General features: G+C 46.3%; 1 protein-coding gene across 1 annotated transcript; it reads right to left on the bottom strand.

The window, feature by feature from the left end:
• Positions 1–500: 500 nt before the first annotated feature.
• On the bottom strand, positions 501–22097 carry grk5l (G protein-coupled receptor kinase 5 like). The gene is made up of 16 exons (XM_076730629.1): positions 21605–22097; positions 9670–9765; positions 9472–9584; positions 6671–6748; positions 6190–6287; positions 5895–5987; positions 4882–4945; positions 4659–4799; positions 4380–4570; positions 4226–4263; positions 4016–4105; positions 3714–3922; positions 3488–3625; positions 3163–3300; positions 2708–2839; positions 501–2581 (listed from the first exon to the last, which is right to left on the bottom strand). The coding sequence occupies exons 1-16, from the start codon at positions 21654–21656 to the stop codon at positions 2498–2500; spliced, it is 1755 nt and encodes a 584-aa protein (XP_076586744.1). The 5' UTR covers positions 21657–22097; the 3' UTR covers positions 501–2497.
• Between the last annotated feature and the right edge of the window lie 1158 nt (positions 22098–23255).

Genomic DNA, 23255 nt, shown 5'->3' with positions numbered 1-23255 from the left:
GACAGTGACTCTCCTGTCCTTGAAGGAAAGTTCTGTAAAACATGCTCATGCGTGCAATCAAAGTTTATCATTGCTGCAACTGTTCCATCTGTCCACACTGTGCAAAAATAAATAAGAAATGTTGATGTATGTAAGTGTTGTGATGTTTAGTTGTGATCAAGTGATTCAAATCTTCCAAAGTTAAAGCAATTTTACCTTGAAATCCCCTCTTTCTGTGTTGTGTTTTCTTGCTGTAGTACTTATATGATATATGAGACGTGTACCTGTGAGGACATATTGTACTCCTGGCTCATAATGTCAGTGTTAAATGATCGTGTTATTGCAGTGTTGCAAAGTAGTAAAACTGCGAAGCTGTAGTATAACAGCATTGCTGACTACTGTTTCATGTACTGTAAGAAAATCTCTGATCGTGAAAATGTATTTGAATATGAACGAGGAAACGTTCTGCGGTCACATGAACGGACGAGACGAGGAAATAAAGAGACGGGCGCACTGCAGAGTACTCAAACTATAGCACAGAGTTTATTGGGACTTGAAGGACACAGTGGGTTTGGCTTTCACATGCACTCAGCACTCTGCTGTACATCACGTGAAGGAGGAGGTTTCCTCCGCGGCTCCATCCTCTCCATCCTCTCCTCCGCCTTCCCTTCGCTTCGCTTCCGACAAACCGTGCGAGTATTTGTGTGTTGACGCGTTCCCCAGTGAAACAAACAGAGCATGACAGTCAGAGATTACACAAAGTGCTGATGTCTGTGCGGGATTTGTCTGGGAGATCATGCTAACAAGGAGGCACTTCAGTCTGATTCAGATTTTTTTTCTTTTCATATCAAGTATGCAGAGAAAAGAAAAAAAAAACAGGCTCGTGTGAGATTTGTAAGGACGATTAAAATTACTGCATGGACCAGCTTTCATTGCCTCAAACAGGGGAAATACCACATTCTTAAAAAGCAGCAGAAGAGACTGAGCTCTTCCTCTGTTTTAATTGGCTGTGCTGCTGCGAGAAGGCCACTTCTTTATGTGGTGTTTGCAGGATCTTCCTCTCCTCCTCTGCTCTGACCTGAATGAACTGGACCAGTGAAATGAAATTCAGATAATATTAACCTTTCACGTAGCTGCGGATACCCTGTGTCGTTGATTATGGCTGGACACAAAACAAGAGGAAGACCCTTTAGATTTGTGAGGCATTTGTAAAGGGGCAATACAAAAACCTGTACATGTGACACCAACGGCTGTGCAGCAGTATCTTTTAAATGGAAAAGGCAAAGGGAGAACAAGAACACTTCATTTTTTAGAAAACAAGCGGCGTGTGACAGTATCAATACAACGATGTGCCTTAATGATCAGAGGTAAAAACATTTTCATTGGTGGAGAAACAGCATGACAGTATTTTAAATTGTGCAACTTGTACGTCAGGCTGAGTGCATGTGTTCCTCTCCACTCGCCGGGGACTGTGCGGAAAAATGAGCAAAAAAAAACAAGAGATTTCCGTTTCTGTACAGCATAATTAATTCGATTTTCAAACTCCACATTAATGTCAAATATAAAGTGACACTGTAAACCGAGGGAGACGTCTGTGTGTTGTACGGTATACTATGGAATGAGGTATGCAGAAGCGAAAGGGATACGGCTGTCCATACTTACACTTTGTCCATGCAATGAAAACACAACACGATTCTCACAACTCTGTCTGTGTAGGTCTACCTGTGTCTGTAAGCATGTATGTACGTGTGCTTTAAGCGTTATGATATGTCTGCAGGCTCATATTTAGAGAAAGTGTAGAAAACGGATCGCGCTCTGATCCTCCTGTGGTTCTAAACGACGGCTGAAGACCTTCAAAAACCAATAACATGACGACAAGTATCACAAAACTAAACTGTAATCTTTGGCCTGAGTGTACGCAAGGCAATGTACATTATGTGTTGAGGTTGCTGAGGTGATGCGTTCTGAATGTTTAGGAGTGATCTGAGGTATGGGAGGTGGAAACACAGAGAAAGAACAAGTTAGAGCTGAAGAGGGGGTGACGCTCGGAGGGGCGGAGACGGGTACGGGTACAGGACACAGGCCAGAAAGTAAAGGAGTGAAAATGAGTGAAAAGAAATTCCTTTTCTGGAAAAACAAAACTTCACCAAGACCCCATCTTCTATTCCCTGTGGTGGTCTTTATTATACAGTGGATCCCCTGAATATTAGCTTGTTTTCTATCCTTTTCATCAGCGTCAGTGGCTCTGCTCTACAGTCCGACAATCCTGAGGGTAAGTAAGGTTTGTCCGAATATTTCCAAACGTCTCTGGAACGTTGACCATCCCACTATAAATGCCCGGGGTCTCAGGGCCTGGTCAACCCCCCCCCTTCCCCAATGGGCTGACCATTTAGGCTTTTAGACAGGCTGTCTCCGGCTGCTGCTCAGGCCCCGGCCGTGGACCAATCAGCAACGGGAAAGCCCCTTGGAGCTCCTTCCCTCTGTGTGTGTGTGTGGCGCGCACACTGCCACTGTGCCACTAGGGGGCAGAGTTGGACATGGAGTCCACAGAGTTTACGCTGGAAGACTGCACACGGCTGTGGGAAATAGACACCTCTGGGTGCTGCAGCAGAGAAGCAGAGACACAGATTTGTGTGAGTTAGTGTTGTATGCCTTCATCAGTGTGTGTGTGTGTGTGTGTGTGTGTGTGTGTGTGTGTGTGTGTGTGTGTGCATGTGTGCTCCCTCACATGCCTCCTGAAGATCCTGTCCAGCAGGCTGCGTCTGGGCGGCTCTGGTGGCTGATTCCAGTCCAGATCTGGAGGTCTCGTCCCTTGAGGCCCAAACACATTCAAATCTCTGAAACACTCAGTTTCAATCATCTGAGTGAGAGGAGAGGAGAAGAAAAGAGGAGAGGAAAGACAAGAGGAGAAGAAACAAAGGAGAGGAGGTGATGTGAGAAGAGAGGAAAGGAAAGATGAGAGGAGAAGCAATGAAGGAGAGGAGATAGTGTGAGAGGGAAGGAAAGAAAATGAGAGCAGAGGAGAGGAGGAAAGGAAAGAGAAGATGATGGGAGAGGAGAGGAGAAGGGGAGGAGGGGGAGAAGAAAAGAGAGATCTGGTGACCTTTTTTAAACGAGTTCTTCCAGCAGTTGTACAAACTGCACCGAGCATTTAAAAATGTCATATTAAGTGCACACACTTACCTCATTCTGCCATGGGATGGAAACACTGCCTGTAGCAAATTTGGAGTAGAAGTCATTGTCAGTTTGGTCCAAATTGACTCCCTTGACTGTGGAGAACTGCTCTATGTCCAAAACGTCCTTACAGTACACTGCCCGAGGCTGGGAGAGGGCAAAGACCACGAAAGAGACGAAGAAAAACAGGAGGCAAGTTTATCCCAACACATCATTTATCATCACTGAAATTCAGCTGCTGCTCTTCCAGAGGCACGCTTTCCCCGCAGCGGCCATTTTGGACTATTAGTTTCAGCAGTGAAGTCGATTCAAGCGCGTCGTGTAAGTTACTCACATCGGGCACAAAGGGAGGCTCCACTATTCCAGCCTCCAGCCTCTTGAAGTTGATGTTTTTGAAGAACGAGTGGGCCTTGACGCCCGCCGCTCCGTCCGCCAGGCACCCCAGCCTCTGCTTCGGGTCTTTGGTCAGCAGCTGGGTGCGCAGCAGCGGAGATGAATCACCACATTATGCATCAGTTCATCCGTCTCTCCATGCAAACATTTTTCCCACCAATGCTCACCATTCTACAGATGGCCTTGGTGTCCTCTGTAAACTTGTCGTTGTACTCCTCCTCCTCCTCCTGCACTCTCCTCTCCACCTCCTCCCGCTTCACTCGCTCTTTGCGGGCGCGGAAGGGCGATCGCCCGGCGGTCATCTCGTAGACGAGGCAGCCCAGCCCCCACCAATCAGGACTCATGCCGTACTTTTCATTGTTTATCACCTCCGGAGCTGCAGCGGAAGGGAAGCAGGTTGTTACGGATAAAAGCTGCTAATTCATCGGGTGAATTCAGCCGCGGAAGCGTTGATTACCGTCTTTCTTACCCATGTAGCCCACGGTCCCCACCCTGCCTCTGATGAGTTCTCCTTCAGGCACTTTGATGGCCAGCCCCAGGTCAGAAATACGGATGTGTCCTGCAGCACAACAGCAGCAAGACACTGAATTTATTCAAAGTTCAGTGGATTATGAAGCATTAATGTAGCCTGAAGCAAAAATAACCTGCAATGCAAAAACCAGGAAGTTTCAGAACTCACCGTTGTCATCTAACAGGATATTCTCCGGTTTCAAATCCCTACAAAAAACACAGCAACAAAGAACAAAAGCATCGATTCACACTTCATAATTCACAGACTTAGAGAGCATTAAAATGATGAAATAATCTGACTTGAAGTGAGCTGACTGTCAGACCTGTAGACGATGGATTCCCTGTGCAAATGCTCGAGTCCGCAGCAGATCTGAGCAGCGTAAAACTGGACCCTGTCTTTCTCGAAGCCCGGCGTGCCCATGTTGTAGATGTGAAACTTCAGGTCTCCGCCGTTCATGATGGTCAGCACCAGACACAGAGCGTCTTTGGTCTCGTATGCATACGCTAAGCTCACCTAGAAGAAGAGGAGGGCGCGTTGAACGACGTCAGGCAGGTGAGCAGACGTGCATGCCGAAGAGAGCGCCACGTTCGTGTTTACTCACAACAAATCTACTGTTGACTTTCTCTAAAATCTGCTTCTCGTTGAGCGCCATGGACTCCCCTTTCCTCTTCTTTATCCTCTTCTTCTCCAGCTTCTTGCAGGCGTACATCTTCCCTGTAGCTCTCACCTGGCAGGCGCACACCTGAGGAGAAACCCACAGTAGCATCACACACATTTCTTTAGGCACCGCCGTCATCGCTGTCGTCACAAACTGCGTGTCTTACCTCTCCGAATCCCCCCTTCCCCAGCACTCGGTACTGCCTGAACGTGTCTTTCGTGATTGGTTGCCTGACAGAACACAGACACAGCAAAGTCCATTAATAGACGCTCATGTAGTATTGATTAGGATGGAGATATCATCTGCGGAACTCGATACCATCCCGAGTCTGCTTCCTGTGCAGAGGGTGGGGCCTCCTGTTCGCAATTTCACTTTCCAGACACGGATACAATCAAGGCTGCTCTGAGAGCCTGCTGTTTACTGCTAACTGCCTTTGATAAGCACTCTGCATTAAATATGTGCCCGTCTGGAGTCATCGTGCTCCTCCTCCTCCTCCTCCTCTGAGTAGGAGTCTCTGAAGTGAAGTGTGACTCTGTCCTAGTCCAGGTTTTTCACCTACCACTTGTTTTGTTCTTCAAACTGGACTAATGTGGAAAATCACAGCTGACAGAGTTCTTACAGGTGTTTGACTTGTATTTCTACTTCACTACATTTCACAGGAAAACATCGTACTTTTTACTGTAACAGATGTTGTTCCTATTTACTTACATATGACACCTTTTAACATATGATGCATCGTTACAGATTAAACATTACTAACAATTATCAGAAATAATATATGAAGGAATACTTTCAATACATTCTGATGAAAATATATCTGTACTTTTATTTGGGTAACATTATGAAAGCAGAACTTTAAAGACCTTTAAAGTGTATAACAGGTTGCAGGATGTTGTGTTCTGTTTAAAGAGCCATAAAATGCTGAAATAAAGAGCTTTTTTTTCTATTTCAACTTAAAAATCAACCTCACCAACAAAGAAATATCAGGAACTTGTTAGTGTGAGAGGAAATCACACTTTATGAGGTACACCTGCACAACATACTGTATATATAAGATTTATTCTCGAGCTGTTGCATTGAATTGTATTAGATCGAACAGGTGTACCTAACAATGCTTTAAAGCTCTTCATAACATACCAAACAACCACTAAAACGACTTACATAAACTTATTTTCATACCTCTCCAGCACCTTCCACTGCAGGAAGCGGTCAAAGTACATGCTGTTCTGGTAGTCTGCGAACGGGGCGCCGCTCAGGTAGTCGTGGACGGCCCTGATCGGACACACATAACACGACGAGCTCAGCTGGCACAGTTACAACTGAGAATACCACGCAAGCTGACGTTCAGTAAGCAATATCCGTGCGGTTTGTTTGCGTGCGTGACATGAGGTAAAGAAAGAGCGTCGAGGCAGACAGAAAACAGGTGAGAGTCCGGCAGACAGGTGAGAGGGAGGAAGGCGGAGGGGAGACTCACTTGCGGCAGTTGCTGAAGATCTCCTTACATGGACTCAGCTCCAGGTTCTCTCGGCACTGGTCTGCAAAAACCTCGGCTATGTCTACACGCTGAGGTGACTACATCAACACATGTAAACACACAGTGACACATTCGCACACATGCACAAATACATTGCTCTTTATTGCACACACTGCATCAGGCTGAGGAGGAACACGCCGAACTTCTCGCAGAACATGAGGCCATTGTGCACATAAACGCTGCGCACACTCCACACTGTTTAGTTTCTTGTACCTTTAATGTGTACACTGAAGTACTGTACTCCTCTAAGTACCCCTGTGAGTGCTGTGGGAGGCTCATTCAGCTCTAACTCAATGTTATTATCCGCTAAGATTTTGTCCCCTGCAGGTTTTAAACATCAAACACTGTAAAAAGGTTATTAAATGAATTTTTACGACAACATGTGAGACGTAAAACTGAAGGTTCAGATGAAGAAACTTACTTGTTTGGAGAGAAAAGTCTTGATGATCTTCTCCCCGTGGCTTTTTCTTTTCTCATCGGGTGTCACCTCATAATCCTCCTAAACAATGAAACAACGTCGTCACATCATTAACCACCGAACGGATGAATCAAAGCCAAGAATCAAAGAGTTTTACACGGATCGTAAATCATCAATGGATAATAAACCATTTACTGATACTTATAGATCAGGTCTAAGACATTAATAACAACAGCTTGTGGGTTGCCAGGTTGGCTGGCGTTGATCCCCCTCCACCGTGACACAGGTGTCTGATTCATCAGGAAGACTCCTCGATGCACTGATTGACCTGTGAACTCCTGGAGGAGAGCTGCAGTGCATCTGGACCAACATGAATTTATTAACTTTACTTACATTACCAACTGCAGAATTGATGACTTATTAATGAGCAGGACTCACTGACCTTTATCAATGAGAAAGAGGAGGATCAGCTGAGGGGATTTTTCCTCGGCAAAATGATATATTAAGAATTAGTTACTCATTAGATTCAACTTGCAAGTCTTTCATAATGGGTGACTTATTAGAAAGTGTCAGAAGCATCGTTCAGACGGACTTAAAGAGGAACCAAATACTCTTAATGTTTCCCTTCCTTGTCGAGTGGAGCCAAGTCTGTTTTATCTGTGGAGCCCAAAATCCCAAATTTGCCTTTATAATCTGCACAGCAACAAACCGATCTGGATACAGGAAACCCCCAAAAACACATTTAATGGACTCGAGTGTTTTAAATTAACCCGACCAGAAGGAGTCCGCTCAGATTAAAGGTTTACATCCTCTTAAATGAGACTGAGGATGATCAATTAAAAGAGAAAACCCTTCATTTGTAGTTTCATTTGTATTCGGCGTCGCTGCCGTTGGGCGGCGTCGAGGCCACACACCCTCTGCATCTCTGCGTGTCGCTGTCACTCTCACACCAACATATGCTGTCACACGCGGGACATATTGGACATTTGGCAGAGGCGACGACATGAAAAGCACTCTGACGCATTTCATCGCCGGCACTTTTAACTTCTCCAAAGGGAGGGAAGCAACATGGCGCCCGTGCCGCACGCTGGCGCTACTCTTTCTATCAGCGGCTTTTTTCCAACATGGCCTTGTGTTGCCTGGCAACCACACAGTAAACACGACGGGATTCCTTGAGGTCCTGGAGTGTCACAGTGTGTCACGCCGGCGTCACTGCTTTCCACTACAAAACACACACACACACACACACACACACACACACACGTATATATACAGTACATTCACACATACAGCAGGAGCTTTAAAAAGAGAGTGAAAACATATAAGATGAGACTGAAGACCGAGAGGGAGAGAGCAACCGTGGTTCCTGCCAAGTGTTGATTAACTGACGCTTTGTTATCAGAGACTCCAGAGAAATCACACACACAAGCACACACACACACACACACACACACACACACACACACAGAGTAAATGAGCTGTCTGAATCCCACCCTTTGCCGGTGGGGGGTCAGCCAAAGGGAAAAGAAGACGGCCCTTTAGCCTTTTGGAAGCAGAGGGGATCCAACACACACACACACACACACACACACACACACACACACACACACACACACACACGCACCTTCTCATGATGTAAGAGGAACCAGTGGAACCCCCGAGCACATTCCTTCCCCTGCTGCACACACCGAAACACACAAGCCTGCACGCACACACGCACACACACACTCCCACTTCCTCCATATGGGTCGTGTTCATGCTTTCTGATGGCTTACACACAGATTTTTAGAAACGCACACAATAAATGAATTTCACTGAAGTCACACCGGCTTCCTCGATCCGCTCCACAAACAAACACGCCCTTCTTCTTTGGTACTTCTGCGTTCTCTGGAAAGTTCGGGGACTGGATTACATAATGGAACTGGTTCTAGTAAAGCTCTCGACAGCCGAACTGCACAGGACTCGCATGTTATTTAATCAGCTGAAATACAAGCGCCGGCCTGGTTGTAATCGCCCTCAGGCCTGGTTTATTGTCAGTTAAGTGGAGAGCATAAAGCCCGACAGTGAGCGTGGCCTCAGAGTCCGTCACATGGACTACACCACATGTGTTTGGGATGAGTGTGCGCTCGTGGTTTCCCCCCTCGCAGCGGTCACTTTTAGGGCTGGGTGGTGGAAGGGGGCAGAGAAGGGGAGGGATGGGGGTGTTGGGACTGGAAGGGGTGCTGTGGGAAACAATGCTGTCCTTTCTGTCCTGTCAAATGCCCGCAAAGATATTCTGGGCATAGATAAAGACTTAAATGTGTCATGTGGGAGGTATTCCGTCTAGACACGGGGAGAGATTGGAGGGGGAAACAAGCCGGGTGGAGGGGGGGTCCGGCTGGTTGAATAATCACTACTCAGTTTAATTGTCTCCTCTGGCTGCATGACCCAGCGCCGGCTACAGGCCACGCTGTAATGAAAGTGAGTGCCCTGAAAAAGAGGATGAAAGTGTGTTTTCTAGACCGACCTTCATCCAGGAAACACTGCTGCTTTTCCCACTTCTCCTACCACAGTCACACCTGGGAACACTGGAGGACTGGCCGTTAGCTAAGCCCCTCACCTGTTAATTTCTGTTACTGCGCCTGCAGGCTTTACCGTAAAAAATGTAGTTTACATGATGGAGACAGATTTACTTCTCAAACTTCACAGAAAAAAGCTGGTTTTCATTTGTAGCCAATGAATGTGGCTCAAAAGAAGACGTAGCTCGCATAAGCTAACGCTAAAGGGGTGTGTGTGTGTGTGCGTGTGTGTGTGTGTGCATGTACCATGGCGTCCAGCAGCTGGATGCATCGCTGCAGATTAATTCTGGTCTCACAGTAAAGACGGAAGAGGAGCCATCCGATTGGCTGTTTCTCACAGATGCTGACATAGTCCCTCTCTGCAGAAATAAAGAGCGCACACACTTTAAGCCGAAGCCTTTGTGAGACACCAGCAGACGAACAGGTGAGAACACAAACACGTACCGATGCTGTTTCCCAGCTCAGTGCACTGGCTTATGTGGGGGAAGCGCAGGATCTCCTTCCATTTTTTGCTCCTCCCTTTCCGCTTTCCTCCTCCACCTGTGGCGACAGAGAAACACAAGAGCTGAAAATGTTCTAAGAAAGAACTTCATGAAGCTGTCAAAGTTTGTTTCCATCAGAGAGGAGCAAATGAAGGCCTAATGGCTGAAAGGAGTGGCAGAAAGGGGGGTGGGGGGGTGGGGGGGGGTGGGCTCTCCCCTGAATGAAATCATAGTCTCACAGTGTATATATAATTCATAGATTACGTCTCACTTCCTCCGTAAATCTCTCCTCTCTCTCCCGACTTTCTTCCTCGCTCAGTAGCTTTTCTGAAAGTGGAACAGAGCGTGTGTGTGTGTGTGTGTGTGTGTGTGTGTGTGTGTGTGTGTGTGTGTTTGTGTCCACACAGACAGAAAGCCTATTCTGACCGGCTCAGTTCCCATCAGAACCCGGGACTTTGCCAGACTGGATTCCACCGCTCTGAATAATCATGCATCAGCTTCCTGCAGCAGCGAAACGCCATCACGAACAAAAGTCACGTCAATCCACATCGTCTCCTTCGATCTCGAAAGGAAACTCACTGTGAAATCATCCGTGAATCCAGTTTATCTGCCCTCAGACCTTCCCTTCACATTTGACCGCCTGCACATTTCCCATCCGAACCGTGTTAAAATCCCCTCTGCCTTTCCCTCTCGCAAACTGCCCAACAGATGTGATTAAACAACAACTGTGAGAACTTATTTCACTGTTTTCCAGCCTGCTGTGCCCTGCGTCATGCTCGGCTGTTGTGTTTTTTTCTTAAGACTGCTCTAATGGACTGACAGGGATTTCCTTTAACCGCTCTCTGCAGTGGAAATTGGCTGCAAGCGGCTGCGAGAGGCAACGCTGAGAGCAGGAGAAGCAATGACAAGCAGACATCTTTAAGTAATAACCCAGGAATGCGAGAGGCACGACGTCATGCCGGAGCCTGTGAGCGAAAGCTTTAGCAGCTTTCCCATCAATCCGTCATTACCGCCTCATCCTTCCCTCCTCTGCTGTGATCTCAAACACACTCCGACGCATTTCTAATACTAAATGACACACTCACAAAAAACCTAATCAAACTCAATAATGTGAAAATTAAAAACCGAAATCAGCATGTTTTGGTGTTATATTAGACATCACACCTCATGCTAATGATTGCAGCTTATTTCTACACTTTTTCATCCGTCCCTTACACTTCAGATCCACAAAGTCCACACAAAAAACAGCTTTTAAGGCTCATAGGAAACGTTATTATGATGCCAGGTGGGGCACACTGTTAGAAAAAGGTCCCTGCGTCACCACAGCTGACACACAGAATGGTGGCCATATCGGCAGAGGCGAGCACGAAGCATGAATGTATTAATAACTCCAGTCAAAGTATCCCCTAAGAGAATCATTAACTCCCAGCACCTGCTCCTCATCAACATTACTGTAGACCAAACAAGCTATAAACAGGCACACTTCCTTATTTAAGCACCAGTTGTTCTCTGAAAACAGTTAATATGTAAAAGCATGCTCCGCAGCACACACTGCTGGGCGCTCCAACACTTGAAATCTCTTTTAATAAAAACATGACGTCTGCCAAAAAGCTCCACAGTGCAGCGAGTGGAGAAGGTCAACCCCCAGGGGGGCCGCCATGCTAAAAACAAATGCTACTGTAAGGCGTTTGTGGATGAAAGCGCCCACCAAATGGCATAGATTTCCTGCGAAGGGTCAACGGCGTGTCAGATAATTGTACCAAACATCTACGCTCCACCCAGGCATTCAACTTCTACACAATGCTGAGACAACCACAAATAATGTAGTTCCTCCTTCTTCTTTCTGTGTCCTGTTTTCTTTCCTTCTCACCGCTCTCCAAACCTATTTATTTTTCATCTTCTCTCCCTCCTCATCCTCCCCCTTCCTGCTCTCTGTGACTCGTCCGTGCTGCCATCGCCTTCCTCTCTTTCTGTTTCCCGTAATCCAACGTCTTCTTTCTTTTCAGACTCTGTTGAGGATTTTCTGTCACCGTCACCTCTGCATCAGTTGCTGCCATCCAATGACTGACCTCTTTTGCAGCTTCAGGCCTGTTTTAGGGCCGGATGAGGTCGCAAATTTGCAGCTTAATGGGCGACGAGCATATAAACAGAACATCTCTATAAGTCGGCGGTTTCCTCACTTGTGGCCTTTTTGACCACCGAAACAAAGTCTATGGCCTCGAACGGCTGCATACAGTATACATGTACAGGTCTCGACCCCCAGGCTGGGAACCACTGCTCTACGCGATCAGATGTTCTGCGCAGTCAGTGACGTCATTTAGCCAAATATAGCATATTTGTCATTGCAAATAAAAGCTCATATATCGTTGTTAACTGTGCATGAAAAAAACGAGGGTAAGGGTGTGGGAACGTTAGCCGAGATGAAAAGATCCAAACCGCTGTCAGCGTCTTTAACTTGTCCAGCTGTAACAAACTACATTAGGACTTCCAGTAAGAAATATGAGCAGAGGCCTGTTGGGTGAAAAGATCTGAACGTCCATATGCGAGCACACCAAACCGCTCCCACAAACATGCAAATATTACACATAAATTATTCATCTCCATACAAGACTCATCCATCTGGACACAACAAGTCATTTCCTGTCTGGCCACAGACACGTCTTTGACATGTCTGATGTCTGCGGCCTTAAACAAATACAACCCTCAATCACTGCTCAGATTGCGCGGGGCATTGTTGGTGGCCGTCGGCTGTTGTGTGTCTGCTCGCTGAAGGGGAAATATTCTGGCGGGATTTAACAAACCGGGTCTGGAGGGAAGTTTACAGAAGGATTGTAAATATCAACATAAAAGGAAGCAGAGATTTCAAAATGGTGGTATGAAAAAAAACCCCTCCATTTACACGTGTTGTGTGCAGAACTCTGTGTTCCTGTTGAGCAAAACTGGGCTATCAGACGTATGAATATGCTCATAAATGTCATCCATAAACCCTCTTGTTCTTATTTCTCTATCCAGACTCCTCACTCTCTCGTGGTCTGTCACTTACACGAGCAGAAACATGCGCTGTGCCGTGGGTACGCTGCACACAGGAACTTGTCGGCCTAATTTGTTCCATGAGGGTAGTGTGGTCGCCGCCCTTTATTTGTGTTTCTGCTTAGCAGCCCTGACATCATGAAGGCATGTCAAGTGAAGCAAAAATAAGGTCAGAGAGGGAATGACATCCGTCTGGCTCGGCACCAGGGGGTTACCGGCATCCCAAACATCTGTGTGTGTGTGTGTTTCTACGGTGACCTCTCTGTAGTAAGATCCTCATGCCCAATTTAACCGAGTCGGGCAGCTCTGCAGGCCTCATCCATCCACACGCTCAGAAACATCCCTGCTTAGCCGTGAGGTTATATTCACAAGAATTCAAGCCAATTACCAGTTTGCAGCTCGCACAAACACAAACACGGTTTCCGAGGTTTCAAACACCTCCACTCGCTCTGTCACTCCAGACGTGCACTCAGATCTGCTGTGGACAACCAGCCGAAACCACATCCTGAATCTCGTGCTGTGCATCTGGCATATATGTAACAACAACATCTGCATCAGCGTGTGATGCGAGAGCTCTGGCAGAGAGGAGGGCTGTGAATGTGTGCTATTGTCTCCACCTACACTGTGCAAAAAGTGAGATTTTGGTAGGCTTCTGTGACTCTTCGCACTCATCTCCTCCCTGCACCGGCCTAAAATTTCATTCTTGTTCACAAACAACTGATTATCCAACTCATTCTCACATCACCTCCTTTGTCTGATCTGTTAAATGTCGGCCTCGCGGTTGAGTCATACCGCGGTGGTCAGTGAGGTACCAGCACAGTGAAGCCAACCAGCACCAGACGATCATACAAACGCCTTTGTTCTCCCTCTTCCTTCTCTTAAACAATGTCCAACTGTTCAATCGGTGGAATTTATTTGCATCCGAGTTGCAGGTAAGGGCCAGTGTCCTTATGTATGCAAAACATGAGTGGTAAATACAAAACAAGCATATCATAAAGCAAAGACGACACGTTTGCATTGTCTCGCTCTCTGAAACGACTTCTTCCTGCTTCTCTGTAGTGACTCATTACGGCATACGGCTTCGCTTTATCGAAAAAAACATCTAGACTAGATATCCATCTCTTGCCAAACAGCGATGGAGTTGCTTGGAAATAAATCACATCTTTCCAGATTGTGCTTTTTGTGTGTCGTGCAGCAAGTCACAAGAAAGTCTTTGCATGTTAGTGTTCATGCAGTATGAGCAGGGACGTGGAAGATGGAGGTTAATTTACACCAATACAATAGATGTACCTGTAAAAGCTAAAGAAGTTCGGCCAATAAATCCAGTAAAAGCATTTGTTAATGCTTTTCATTGACTTAAACCAATAGTAAAATTTGAGGCCGTATTCAGTTGTGTCATTATCATGAAACATGTTATTGAAAGCGGGACATTTAGCCCTGAGGTTTAGTTTAACTGCAGCAAGTGTGTGTTTGTGTGTGTGGTCTGAGTGCCACAGGAAGCCGATGGAAACGCTGCCCAGACCTGAGCAGAAGGGGAGGACTATAGCAGGAAGAAGCTCTTTGTTGCCCTGTTCCACCATGATGTCATGTCGGTCCCTCTGTCCAGCCGCCTTATTACCATCCTGAACGAGCCTCTCTGTCCACGTATTCCTCATTATTCCAATAATAACGAGATAATCTGCCGCTAACATCTGCTAACGTGCTCAAAGCAAACATCTGTGACGTACAACGTTTACCTGGCGGCACTCGACTATTCTTTCGGCTGCTTTGGGGGTCACATGTTAAACCACTTAATGAGGGGTCATAAACTCAAAATCAGTCATAGACAATAAAAGGCAGATGTTATCAGCAGTATTGATGCTAGCTTACAGCTGTGTCCCGACGCACGTGCATTGACAATAACGCCCAAATCCAACTTGACCTTAACAATGTAGCCGTATTTAGCATGAAAGCTACATGTGTTTAAGCCTCACACACATAAATCCAGGCTGTGACATGTTGCTCGCTGCTGCAGTTTTAAGAAAAAACACACAAGTGTGACTTTTTTCCTGTCTTTATGTCCTTGTATAAATGACTGCTATAAATAGCAACCAGCCCAAGGGCAAGAGCAATGTGTTGATACAAACTGAGGTGGTCAAACCGGTCCATGACCTCAGAGCTGGCGAGCTGTGACAGTTGTCACTAGAGTAACTGTGCGCCTGTGTGCATGCGTGTGTGTGTGTGTGTGTGTGTGTGTGTGTGTGTGTGTGTTCATAACAACCATGAGCAGGAAGATACTCGGTGTGAAAACTTGCATGCAAGGGCAGAAATCTGACAAAAGCAGCAGAAGGCAGGGTACACTTCCTGTCAGGGAAGAGTCATGTGCCACACGTTTCCTGTTCTATAAATACATAAAATATGGAATGTGAGGGGGGGAAAAAACATTCAATACACTGAAATTATATAACCCACCAGGCTGTCCGATCAAAGCAGCACACACACAGCGCAGGGCTCAGGGCAGGGTAATACACGCTGTTTGCTCATCCATAAAGATCCAGAAGGACAGAGCATAGTCCACATGAAGCTCGCCATAATAGGGCGCTCCTACGCTCTGACGCGGTGCTAGCGTGTTTGCTCACCTCCATAAATGTTTTGATAGGGCGAACACTATGGCAATGTAATCCTAAATCTCTTATTTCATCTCGCTCAGAGTGAAACTCTGCAGTTACATCACAAGTGAGCAAACACGGAGGAAAGCGCTTCCAATGAAAACAAGAGCTCCGACTTATCAGACTGATGGAGCACATGGTGCACTGTATGCTGATAGATATTACTGACCGTGGGTGTGTGTGTGTGTGTGTGTGTGCATGGACACACACAAACAGCACAAAAACCCATCCCGGAAATAGGGTTAAAGTGATTACATTGTCCTCCTCGAGCTGTCTCTATTCTCTCTAGTCTTTCTCCATTTCCTTTGTGTCCTCGAACACACAAACAGTCTCTTCATGAAGACGTTTGTTCCACGTCTTGCTCTTATGTTGACATTCCATGTCCTTTTGTCCCTGTTATGGCAACATCCCTTGAAAGAAAAAAAAAAAAAGTTAGTAGAGACTGTGGCCTTAACTGAGCGGAGCTGCTGAGAGAAAGCTGCTGTTTCAGCTTTTACTCCATTTTATTGGTTTTACTGGGCATCAAGGAAGAGTTGATGCTGCTTGGAATTAATTTGATTTTACAATATTAGATGTGATAAACCCCTATATTTGCATTTTAAGAAATCTGCAGGTCATAGGTTCCCAAAAATAACCTATGGTAGCCCGTACACGTCCTACAAACATAAAGGTGGAAAGAAGGATCATAAGGCCTTGATAATATCTGACTGAGTGTTGTGAGAGCACATGTTGGAAAGGTGCACCGTCCTCAGACAGCAGGTTAGGGAGGAAGCCTGATAATATACAGGATTGATTACTCCCCGATAAATGCACATCAAATATTCATTGGATGTTCCATTAAAGAGATATGGCGGCAATGCAAAGCACAGGAAGCATTTCTGAGGCGGCGCAGCGAGACGACGAAGTGCTACGTAAGTAAGCACCTGCGTGTCCGACGTGGGGAAAAACAGATATCATCAGATCGGCTGCTGTGTGAATTCCTGGAGTACTTTAATGACGAGCTGCTAAATTTCCCATTTTTTTCTACGTCCACTTTCCTTCAGCCCACCTCCTCTACTTCTACTAGATAATTATCTCCTATATTTCCCACAATCCCACTCAACAACCCCCGGAGAACAGGCGTGAACTTGTTGCATCCAGCTGAGTTATGTATACTGTATGTGTGGGTAGAGGCAGCAATAACAATAGAGATAGTAAGAGCCAGAGAGCTGAATTTTTCCACTCAAGAAAAAATGAGTCACACTCCTACTCAAAACACAGCGAGCCTTGTGGCGCGATGTCGATGGAGAAACGGGCATCTCTGCTTCTCCTTTGGTTTATTTCTCCATGTTTTACTGCTGGCAGAAGATGGAGAGCCAAGAAAAAAGCCCTTTAAATCTTAAGAATTCAGACCAAAAAAACCCCTCACTCACTACAGTTACCTGCAAGGTGAGAAAATAATGATATCAATCAAAATAAAATAAGATACTACAACTACACTTCAGTCTTGATGTTGAAACGGGGGATTATTTCCATTATCATTGTTTAATTTGGTGGAATATTCCACGTAAAAGCTTCTGAATGGTAAAAATAAAATGTACAATCAAAATAACATTCAGTGTGGAATTTCTATTAAAAACAGTTCTTAAATATTCATATATCATAAATATATCAGTGCCAAACGAGTCTTGACATGATGAAGAGTCTCCAGCCATGCTAGCAGCTCTGTGAGGCTGTCCTTGCTAACATTAGCATGCTAACAAGCTAAACCAAGATGCCATATAAGTTTAGCTTGTTAGCATGCTAACACCTGCTAGTTTGCATTACACTATACTTTTAACAAAAATTAAATGAACAACTTCTGCTAACTAAAAAAAAAAATAATCAGGAAGTTGGACAAAACTTTCCTCTCTGGGACGCAGCGTTCACATCCACAGCGTCACCAGTAACCCTCACTGCCAGTGAACAGGGTGTCCTGAGGGTCTAATGTTGGAGGCTGAGTGCTCCTGAGGATGCATGCTGGGAAGTTAAAACATGAAAAATGCAATAATCAAAGTGGATCCCCTCTGAGAGACGTGTTAAATATGAGATGTGTGAGAATGGGTCACGAACAGCCCTGCAGCGATGAGCTCTCCTCACAGACTTTCTTTTCCTGTCCCTTCTGTCCCGTCAGGACAGCCCAGCCAGCGAACCATGACTCGCTTTCCTCTCCTGTATTTTACTCTCTCCTCCATTAAAGCTCCCTGACCAGTGAAAGTCAATGGCATTACGTCACAGCCCCGTCCTTTCAGAGGGGTCCGGAGGGAGGAGCACTCCGGGGGAGAGTTTTTGTTTGTGTGGAAGTGGGAGAGAAAGTTTGTGAGTCTCCTGTATATTATTCATGCTGACATAACCATTAGGCACAACAAAGACCTGTGTTGTCTGTCATCTGAACAGGTTACCCAGCTCTTTTCACCTGAACTCTGTTAGTCCTGATGACGGCAGCTCCCCCAGCTTGCTGAGACTTGCTGTGGCATCACATGATGAAGCAACAGCACCCTGTAACCCCCCACCCCTCTGCAGCAGGAGCTCCAAGACACTGTGAACATCAGAGAAATCGCTTGTACAGACAAATGCCTCATACCTGTTATCTTATGTGATCTTGCAGAGCTTCTTGTAGTCACTGATCTGTTAGTGTGAAGTGCAACGAGGCCAAAAAGAGAGAAAAAAACATGATGACTGGTTTCAACGAGAAAATCCAATCTGGTCTTGTTAAAGCTAAATCCAGGACTCTGACAACCCTATCGCACTTTTTGCCATTTTTGCTTGAAAACTGATGCAAATTATTAAAAAATTACTAAAGCAGCTGCAGATTAGTTTTCTTTTCTCGACTTGCTGCAGCTCTAAATTATAATTTGCTCATCTAAGGCGTACATATACTTATCTAGGCCTTCAGACAGGGTCCTTAACGCACTGAAGAGGCTCCTCCATAGGCTGAACACAAATAAATGAATCACCGCTGAGCATCAAAGTCTTCCAGAACCACTCTGGCAACAAGTCTTTTTCTTGTGAAAATGATGGAGGGATAGAAGGCAAAACAAGTGGAGAGAACAGCTGCCATGTTCCCATCATCATCATCATCATCATCATCATCATCATGTCTCACCTTAGTTACCTGGAAGTAAACTAACCCTCACCACTCAAGTCATTCTACCATACAGATATCCATGTTGCTCTTCCCTGCGCTCAATTCAACGTCAAATGAGAAGTGAGCTCTGCTTGATTTCTTACTTGCGCAACTACAACCTGCAAAAACACGATGGGCCGAATGCAAAAGCCAGCAGGCCTCGGAGTGGAATTCAGCCTCGTAGCCCAAGCTAAATACCCCGGCTCTGTTACCGCAATTCAAGAACGGCATCTGGATGCAGCATTGCAGTTTTTCCCCCTTACTCTCATTCACTTCGACAGCCGATGACGTTCGCTCGCCTGGCCTGGAATCTGCGACTGCTGCCAGCCAGAGTTGTGAATGGGGAGGCAGGCGGAGGCAGGCGCACACACGCGCACGCACACACACACACTTAATAAGCTCGGGGTCTACTGTGCTGATGTTGCTCTCGTCAGAGCAGCTGGGTTCAGGTTACATTTAAACAAAGGAATTCACCCCCACACCCCTCTTCTGCTCACACACAGACGCTCACTCAGCCCACTTATATCTCAGCTAACATTAAAAAGGCAAATCCAAGCAGGTCCCACTGAAACAATCAGCCACGTCAGGCTTTAATGACTTTGGACTTTTTGATCTGACCCCCCAGTTTCCACAGCTGGTCACACACACAGCAGAGCTTTTAAGCGTCGGCACACCAGCACTTCCTGCTGCTCCGTCACGGCTAACGGCGCTGTGGCTGTCAGATGATACTCGGATGATCGTGCTGGAGATCGGAGATGGAGAGTGTTTCATTTCACCGCATACTCATCATCCATAAAGTATCTTCCGCAGAGACCGGAGAGCAGCTCCACAGGAAGATGGAGCTCGGATGGCAGTAGCCCACTCAGTTTGTTATGTAACGATCAATTTGATTAAATAGCTTATGGGCTGCATCAGGCTGATAGTGTATAATACCATTTGGCTTTATGTAAGATAGTGGTCACTTCAGGATGTGGTTCAACATGATCAGAGCTGCTTCTTCTTCTTCTTCTTCTACACAAATCAAAATGAGCGACATGTTTCACTCCGTATCGTCAATTCTTCTGGATCAAAAACGTTCCACCCATCTAATCTAAATGTCCCATCTCTAGCTTCTCGCAATGACTCGTCACAACAAGGTCTTGGCGGTAAAACCCAGACCAGCACTGTCAGATGGGTGGCACACAGGAGCGACGGCTGGCACCGGGCCCGTTTTGCCTCCTGGCCTGGAGATATCAATAGCTTTTTATTTGTACGCTTCCTGCCATTCCCTCTGTTTTACTGGTCGGGGAGGTGTGAGGGGGCCGGCAGAACACACGACGTGTAAACTGGGCCTTCCTGTTGTGCGTCCCTGACAGCGTTTGGACGGGGGGTGCGTGCCTCTCGCTGCAGCTCTGGGCTGGAGATGCGCTCCCATAAACAAACAGGAATAAACACTCTTTATTCGCTCCATTCACATTCTCTCACTGCTGCTGGTACGTGACCTAAACGAGCCTCTGTGTACTCTGAAGTCTGCCATTAATGAGAGTGAGAGCAGGAGTCTGGGCCCTATGAGGCAAAACCACTAACGATTCAGACAGTTTAAGGACAACCAATAATACCCTCCCAACAGCCTGTAAGCAGCTCTACTGCTCCTCCACTCTCCCATGGCGGCATTTGTAGGGCCGCTGACCAAGCTGCTGCGAAAGTCGTGCTTCAGCTATTAACTCAAAGAACCATCTCATCCCTTGATGTGAACTTGTAAAAGGCCTTTTCTCTCCCACACACAGTCGGGGCAGAGGCTGGATGAGCACCAATGGAGCAGCTGGGACAAGCAGGATCTGTCATGGGTCATTAACTGCTCTTATTAATTCATGAAGCTTAATTCAGCCGCCACAGTCGTGCTCTGCTCCCATAAACCAAGCGTCCACATCGACCCGCGGGCGAAGGCATCCTTCGAAAGGTTCTGACGGCATGTCAGCTTCCTGTTTCACTTTATTATGTCATTAATTCCCATGAAACTCTCTCTGTCGTCTCCACAAACCAGCCTTTTTTTTTTTTACCCTTAAGTATGTCATCGCTGTGAGATGAAAGGAAGGAGTTACAGTCGTCTCCTGTGTCACCCTGCAACTCCACAGAGACTCAAGAAACCACGTGCTGCTTGCAACCAAACCCCTGTACGCACTTGTGCGAGTGTGTGCATGTTTGGCAGAGCAGTTATTTAGATTTTAAGAGCACTGCTAGGAAAAGATTACATCAGTCACTCTGGGAAAGAATGAAGTATGACACAGATGCACAGTTCCCAGTAAGTGTGATGGTGATGCTGGTGTGTGGTTTTTTTTTTTTTTTTTTACTCACTGGACTCCAGAACAGATTCAGGACCCTCCAGAAGACTTTAAGGGGAACAATCATGGCGTCTGACTGCTGGATGTTTACCTGCAGGCCTTCCTCCTGCCCTCAGTACGACCCTGTCTTCCTCAAAAAGAGCCCTTAACGGCAGCATACACCTTCGTACTTCAGCCTACATAGTGAGACTGCATGTGGCCCTCCCAGACACTGGACCGTTTATACACTGATGCCCAGTCTGTCTCTGTGCAGGCCCCATACATACATTTCAACACCAGGCACGTCATCACATCACCGTTGAAATGCCAGGCAGCCTGCATTCATCTATCCCCTCTGTGAGAGTTATTCCCCGCTTCAGTGTGCCTCAGCATGTACACTGTTGCGAAAGAGCGCATTCATTTGCACAGACAGCGAAAGCGGATGTGGGAGGCAGACCCCCCTTAACATATGTGGGAAAACGCATATGATCTGTCAAAATCTGGGAGGGTAAAACGATCCAAAAGCTTGATTTCAGGTGGAAACTGACCACCAGGTGGGTCATTTTCACTGAGATGCGCTCGTGCGCTCTGTAATACTGCATAAGACTCGTTTTCTGGTGCATCTGAAGGATTTACCTGCTGGACTGAGCCGCAGGAACACCTAGCGCCGTCATCAGTGGGATCATTCCCACCTTTTCTGCGTACTGAGCGCAGAATGTGCCACAGCCAGGCCTACTTACTGTTTGCACTGAGCTCCTTTATGTGTCAACTCACCCTCTCTCGCTTTTAGCAGTACAGTGTTGGCTACTATGTTCTCCAGCTCCATCAAAGAAAAATCCTAAATGCAGAGGTTTTCGGTACACAAGCGTCTGCGGCGGAAGCAACGTCCTTCGGCTCGTCTGCTCTGCTGGTTTTCTTCACTCCACGTCGGTATCCGAGAAAATTTCACTCATATCAAAGTCGTAGGGGATAAAACAGGATGTCATAGATTTGCTTGCAATGTAAGCTGGGCATGGTTCTTGTTGTGGACTGGAAGTGCGGCGCTGCATTTCTACTCCAATCCCCCCAAAACCATTCCATGCGTAATTTGTCTGCAGAATCTCTCCGATGCAGGAAATCTTCAAGTTGGAGGCGCCGATGTGTGCGAACCGGGTCCGTCCAGTGGATTCTGTCCAGCGGTACACCAGGATACTACCAGCTTTACATTACAACAGCAGAGGTTGGCTGAGCGCACCAGAGAGGACATCAGCGCGCCCCCTCCCCGGCTGGTGCGTAATCAAAGAGGGCTGGGCCTCTCTGTCACCGCTGCGTCAAGCCGGAGGAAGGAACACCACCACCAGAAGTTACGCTAATTTCTCAGAAAAATAAAAGCACATTGCCAGGATTTTTTTTTTTTTAAATGTATGACAATGCCCCGCGATGCATCAAAGCCTGAAAAAGAAGCTGAGGGATCTAAAACAAAACCCAAAACTTGTTCTCTTTCCAACTCAGTGAAGCAGCCGTCCTTCCATTCTGCACAGGTGTTTCCACTTGTTACCTGATTAGGCCTCCCCCCAGGCTGTCTCCTTCCCCTGACTCAACTTTATGATGAGGTTACATCAACAAACTCCACCTTGGATTCATTCAGTTCCAACCAGAGCAGAGGACTAATCAGCTAGAATGATTGAGAACACCTGTGCGGGGGTCCACAGGTGTCACGTGTTATATTACTACTTCCAGCCTTGTTGTACAGCCTCCCAAACACTCGCTCTCTGCTTTCTCTTGGCTAAAACTTGACTTTGTCTCTGCTGTATTAACACAAACGAGGGTAAAATTAGAAACTTACCGTGGTTGTGAATATGGAGTGAGGAAAAGGTAAAGTCGCCATCTGGTGGTCAAATCTCTTCATAATAAAACGTTATGGACACAATTAAAACAAGTCATTTGCGATCTGAAAATCCGTTCTATATAATTTAATAATAGCACATTTTAGTAGCCTCAGTATAGGTCTGACCTTAACTGGCCTAAACTGAAAAGATGAGCTCCACTCATTTCCCACATCATATGTGTGTTTCTTGGAGGTGGGATGCTGTGAATTTGGGTGCATGTCAGGTGGTTTCTGTCACTGTTTGCTGACTGACTGAACAGCTACTTTAAATGCAGCTGTGGGAATGAACATTCAGGCCACAGTGATGCACCAGTTCACTCAGATGACAATAAGACTGAGCTCAGCACAACAGGAACGTTTCTGAGTAACTATTCCAAATAAATCGAACTGAAACTCTATCTGTATCTATCTTGTAATCTACATGATGTAACCTTTGGATTATAACTCCATGAATATTATTACTCCCTCTGAGTGGGCCCCACAGTCCCCTCCCCTGTTCAAACTTTGCCCTCCTGTGCGTTGTTTTATTTTGAAATTTGACCGGAAGTTGTACTTTCG

Source organism: Chaetodon auriga, chromosome 5 (assembly GCF_051107435.1).
Source record: "Chaetodon auriga isolate fChaAug3 chromosome 5, fChaAug3.hap1, whole genome shotgun sequence".
NCBI lineage: Eukaryota > Metazoa > Chordata > Actinopteri > Chaetodontiformes > Chaetodontidae > Chaetodon > Chaetodon auriga.
Note: the sequence above shows the minus strand (reverse complement) of the source record. Positions and strands in the feature narration are given on the sequence as shown.

Coding starts and splice junctions, on each gene's coding strand:
- grk5l (XM_076730629.1), bottom strand. CDS start 21,656: ATGGAGCTGGAGAACATAGTAGCCAACACTGTACTGCTAAAAGCGAGA. Junction 4,571..4,658: donor AAGTCAACAGTAGATTTGTT/GTGAGTAAACAC, acceptor CTCTTCTTCTAG/GTGAGCTTAGCGTATGCATA. Junction 3,923..4,015: donor GGGGACCGTGGGCTACATGG/GTAAGAAAGACG, acceptor CTTCCGCTGCAG/CTCCGGAGGTGATAAACAAT.